Source organism: Cherax quadricarinatus, chromosome 90 (genome assembly GCF_038502225.1).
Source record: "Cherax quadricarinatus isolate ZL_2023a chromosome 90, ASM3850222v1, whole genome shotgun sequence".
NCBI classification, from domain to species: Eukaryota; Metazoa; Arthropoda; class Malacostraca; order Decapoda; family Parastacidae; genus Cherax; species Cherax quadricarinatus.
Window position 1 is genome coordinate 9719974 of NC_091381.1, and position 6000 is coordinate 9725973.

At 39.1% G+C, this 6000-nt stretch overlaps 1 protein-coding gene across 1 annotated transcript in view; it reads left to right on the top strand.

Moving 5' to 3' along the window:
- The window catches only part of LOC128693318 (contactin-2-like), a 189294-nt gene that overhangs the window by 161387 nt on the left and 21907 nt on the right, over window positions 1–6000 (top strand). Inside the window, exons 12-13 of the mRNA XM_053782942.2 lie at window positions 1704–1863; window positions 2358–2621. Coding sequence (XP_053638917.2) covers window positions 1704–1863; window positions 2358–2621 — 424 coding nt within the window. The remainder of the gene's footprint in view (window positions 1–1703; window positions 1864–2357; window positions 2622–6000) is intronic.

Genomic DNA, 6000 nt, shown 5'->3' on the forward strand with positions numbered 1-6000 from the left:
TTAGTTTTGCGCTTCGTCCAAATTAGGTATCCCCGAATCGAAGTTAGTGGCTTTTTCACCATTCAGAAGAATATATCTTTACCGGATGGTAGTACTGGAACTCGGAGATCCTCTGGATGTTCTACACTCTGACTGCAGAAGGAAGATGTGGATATGTTATTTTTAATTTATTTTTTAATGAAAATCCTGACACTCTTGTGATACGAAAAAACAGGTAGACTATAGCAAAAAGCTGACGAATAGGAATCAAGACACTGGTAACCTTGGGCATAACGTTGCATTAAAAGGTTTGTAGGTGAATGGTTCAGAGAACCGACATGTTGATAAATTAGACACATGTGCAACTCTTGGGTATCTTTATTGAGGAAACGTTTCGCCACACAGTGGCTTCATCAGTCCATACAAAGGAGAATCTTGAACATTAAAATGGTATAAAATACCGACAGGTTGTTAGGTAAGACACATATGCAACAGTTAGGTATCTTTATTATGAAACGTTTCGCCTACACAGTAGGCTTCTTCAGTCGAGTACAGAAAAGTTGATAGAAGCAGAAGATACTTGAAGACGATGTAATCAGTCCATCACCCTTAAAGTTTTGAGGGACTGACCACCTCAAAACTTTAAGGGTGATGGACTGATTACATCGTCTTCAAGTATCTTCTGCTTCTATCAACTTTTCTGTACTCGACTGAAGAAGCCTACTGTGTAGGCGAAACGTTTCGAAATAAAGATACCTAACTGTTGCATATGTGTCTTACCTAACACAAAGGAGAATCTTGAAGAACAGGAGGAGAATGAGGTAAACAGTCCCTCAACCTTGAGTCGATGTGGTCAGTCCATCAATAGCTCGCATAAGAGATTAGAGAAAGTCACATAACATCAATGAGGCGCCCACAGTTTATCCTGATCTTCACCTTTTATCCCAAAATAGTGAAAATACGGCTGTTTCCACAAGAGGCGTGATGTTTCACCTTTCCGTTGTCACATATATAACAAAAACATTACTGCAGTTAAAGCACCTACGAGGTATATTAGGCTTATGGTAACTAACAGTTGAAAATGCCACTTACTCTGAAAAAAAAGTGAAATCATACAATCCATTAGCGATAAAACGGTCTCCCAAATCCAGAAAAATCGTAAATCATCTTCCATAAAATGACTCAGCACTCAGTAGACAATAATATTGATGGAAAGTTATTAAGGTGAAAGTGGGGGTTCAGTTTCTAAACTAAGTTCAGTTTTGAGCTCAGAGTTCTACAGTTACTTAGTAATATATGTTATAAACTTGAACCGAAGCTTTAGATGATCAAAATAATTATAATCCTAGTACTAATAATAATAAATAAAATAATAATTATTATTGTTTTAATAATACTCTGCCAGCAAGTTTGACTAACCAGTTCCTATTTTCCGCTTTTTCATTCTTTATGTTTGTCACGTGCCTGCCTGTGTGTGTGTGTGTGTGTGTGTGTGTGTGTGTGTGTGTGTGTGTGTGTGTGTGTGTGTGTGTGTGTGTGTGTGTGTGTGTGTGTGTGTTTGTGTGTGTGTGTGTGTGTGTGTGTGTGTGTGTGTGTGTGTGTGTGTGTGTGTGTGTGTGTGTGTGTGTGTGTGTGTGTGTGTGTGTGTGTGTATGTGTGTGTGTGTGTGTGTGTGTGTGTGTGTGTGTGTATGTGTGTGTGTGTGTGCGTGTGTGTGTGTGTAGTCTAACGTGACAAGCAAGACAGCAGTGTTCACAGTGAGAGGTCTACCTTCCGGGCTGCTGCTGACTATCATCATGTATGCTGCCAACACCAAGGGTCGCTCTCAGCCATCCCTCCTGCAGGCTGCCACCCTCCACAACATCAACCATAAACACATCTCTGGTCAGTAACAACTAATGTTTACTTAAACTTAACATTATGGTATTAACATGTCATTAATCTACACTGGAAATATTTTATTAACATATACTGGGAACATGTTATTAATATACACGGGAAACATGTTATTAACATGCACCGGGAATATTCTTAGGCTTAATTCTGATGCTATTAGGCCTCCACTAGTTGTCCTCACATATTCCAGCATTATATTTCTTGCTTTATTTCTCTAGAAGTCTATCTGCTTCAACGTAACTACTTCAGAAGTTTCACAGTTACTATTTTACTCTTGCAGAAGCATTCCATATACTATTTTGCAGAAATCTCACAGCTCAATCTTGACATGTGCAGAAGAATCACAGTTCCATCTTAACACCTACAGACAGCTCACAGCTCACTCTTAACATCTGAAGAAATATCACAGCTCTATCACACGATAAGTTAAACAGTTCTTCTATTACACCTGCAAAACGCTTCTTTTTTTTTTCGTGGTGTAGACGTCGTGCAGAGAGCCAGTGAACTGCCTTCCACGATGGAGCTGCATCCGTCACTAGCCATCATCTTTGGGGTAGTGGGCGGTATCTTGGTTGTGTTAGTGGTGATCATAGTAGTGATGGTGTTGCGACGACCACGAAGGGAGATGAGCCAGAGACGACTCAACCAAGATGTGTCCAGCATCCACATCCTGACGAAGGACGACAGCAACAGCGGTCGTCTTGACGTTGACGAGAAGGATCCCGATGTCATTCCTGATACCAGAGGTGGGTGTCGTCTCCTGGTCTCCTGGCCAGTGTCAATGTCCGGGATATGCGAAATTGTCGCCAAGTTAAAAGAGAATAAAAGGGTTATGTAAATATTATCCAAGTATAAGAACTGTTACTTTTTTTTCTACTATATTACAACGCCGTCCTTTGAATGGCATATTTATTCTTGGGAAGAGAAAGAAGTCAGTGGGCTAGATTTAGGGAGAAGCGAAGTTGGGGGACGACCACCATGTTGACTTTAGCCAGAATTACGATGATCTATCTGGTCTTAAGTGAGAAAGCGGGAATCAAATTTTGCAGCCACTGGCCTTGTGTTCAAATTTTTGGTTACAATGTTTTGACACGAACCATTAGAAATTCTTACAGCACTTGCAGTATCGAGGACACTCTGACGACGATATTCATAATCAACCTTTTCAATATTGGTATTAATTTTTGACGTCAATAGACGACCAGAGTGTTCATCATCCTCAACTGATGTTCGTCTGATCCATTGCTCATCTTCAATTACTTGCTGAAGTATTTTGTAAGCCTCACTAGCCGTTATATCCAGTTATATCCGTTATATCACTGTTCTTTCTTTTAAAGATTCTGTTTTGTAGGCCTAATCAACAGCTATGGTTAAAACGGACTAACTCTTCTGAGCTCCTGTTTTCACTGTTGAGTTTATAAAAAAATTATAGTGGCGTCTCTTCACAACCTGAAGTAAATGTTTATGCCAACATTACTCAATACAGCGCAGTCTTCTTTAAGTTTACATGAAATTCTGTATTTTGAATCCTTCAAGTTAACAAAACTAAGAACATTCTGGTTAAATGTTGCAAGTGGGAGAGGTTTAAGAGAGCACAACATAGCAAAACTTCTATGCATTTTAAACGTCATAATCATGATGTGTGTTTACGATCATGCTGTTCTTCGTCTCCAGTCTTAAGTTGAGCCTTCGTTAAGCCTTAATGAAGCAAATTTCTTATTTTTAGTTTTTGAGTTCTTACTGCCATCTGCATATTTGAACTCTGATTTTTTTCTTTTCATTGCGACCGCAAGATTTTTTCAGCTCTAGTGGTTAATCCTAAATTGCAACTTGCATCTAAGAAGCATTAATCATTTTTACTTTATATTTTGGAAGGGTATTATTCAATAACTAATTTATTAATCTAGGTACGTATAACACACTCTGTGCTTTTAAATAAACGATAAAGCAATCAGATGTTGGGATGAGAAAGAGAGAGAGAGAGAGAGAGAGAGAGAGAGAGAAAGTGCATATGAGTTCGTGGGAAATTACAGAATTTCAGTCCTCACTGAGTACGGTAAATCTCCAATTATCACATGATTGTTGCAATGATAGTGAATTATAAGGTTATCTCTCCATTCGCTATTCCCTTCAGTATGGAACATGAAAAGAACACACTGCCATGGCATGGCGTGCATGGACATGTTATAGAAATGATGAAAGAGGATAGAAGGCATAGTTAATACTCCTTGCAATTACTTGTTTACTGTGTGCTCTTGGTAGCTTGTGGCTAACTTGTCTTCCTGTATAGTTTATGTTGGTTGGATACAGTCGTTGTTACCAGGAGAGAACTATGCATATTTAAGAAGTGTTTATTTAAGTGATCTACGTCACTGTTTAAGTGCTAAACACTTCCAGGTGCAACGAGTCATTATTTAAGAAGTGTTTATTTAAGTGATCTACGTCACTGTTTAAGTACTAAACACTTCCATGTGCAACGAGTCATTATTTAAGAAGTGTTTATTTAAGTGATCTACGTCACTGTTTAAGTACTAAACACTTCCATGTGCAACGAGTCATTATTTAAGAAGTGTTTATTTAAGTGATCTACGTCACTGTTTAAGTACTAAACACTTCCAGGTGCAACGAGTCATTAATTTACGTAGTGGTTTAAAAAGACAGGCGAATAAACACTAGGACATATTTATGAGATCACTTATAACATACAGAGATTAGAATGACAGTATATATAGAACGGACAGTGTATGTACACTGTCATTTCAACCTCTGTATATTAGAAGTGTTCAAGGTCTCAGAACCGAAACGTGTTTGCTTACGTGTTTTTCTAAACCAACTTGTCGGCATTTATTACCAATGTTTATACCAATTTACATAGTAATCACCTGTATTCAATTTGCTCGACTATCGCCTGAAATTCTAATGACAAAACATCTGAGAGAAATGTGTTTTCCTAATTATGATACAGTAGATGTAGTTGAAGAATCCTGGTATTATTAGAAGGTAAAATCTTTTATTACATGTATATTATTGGTGATAATTTATTATCTACGAAAAAATTAATTATCGCATCCATTATTATAGTTTCCATTAGCTTACCCACAATAGATATAAAATTTTGAGCTCGTCTTTCACTAATTTTACTTATTGTTTGGGTATCAAAAACAAGTTTTAATGATACTGTGCTGACTTCGACTATATTACTGAATATTATAATTAAAAAGTGTTTCATAACGCCTGAGCTTGCTACCATCTGCAGCTCATAAGACTGCCATCCCCACGAGCCCCTTTGAGGCGGGGTAGATGGCAGACCAGAGGCCTAGCTTCTCTCTACGAGCCCCGTGAGGGCGGGGAATGTGGCTAGGCCTGGGGACACTTGGTCCCAAAGATGAGGAGGTACTATACCTCCCCCCATGGGAGACTTAAGTCTCGAGACACTCCCCAGATAGGGAGCCAAGGCCGGGTCACCACTACTTGGAAAAGACCCGGGCCGGGAGAATACCGGCGAATAAAAAAAAAAAAAGTGTTTCATCTGGTACCTGGATTCTTTTAATTTTCTGGTTGATGTTACACGCTCATCTCTGGATTCATTAAGAAATACTTAAATAAAAATAAAGATGACGATTTTACAGGTATATAGCTGGTCTGTTTCACTTTAGAAAAGTACTGTGTACTAGGTGTGTAGATTCAGTTTACAGGTGTGTAGACTGAGATGACGGCAACACTGACAGCAGAGATCACTTTTTTTATTGGTTTACGTCATTGTATCGCCAGAGTCCCTTTGTAAATTGAAAATAACACTCTCAGAAAAGGTCGCAAGAACCATGTGCAGAGTCTCTCGCATACACACACACACACACACACACACACACACAAGGTGGACAGAGACAGGATGTTCCAGAGAGGGGACAAAGAAGCAAGGGGGTCACAGTTGGAAGTTGAAGACACAGATGAGTCAAAGGGATGTTAGGAAGTGAGGCAGTGGACGCAAGAACCGTACATAGTTTTAAGATGAAGTATGAAAAAGCTCATGGAGCAGGGAGAGAGAGGATCTAATAGCACTCAGTGAAGAGGCGGGGCCAGAAGTTGAGTCTCGACCCCTGCAACTACAATTAGGTGAGTACACAC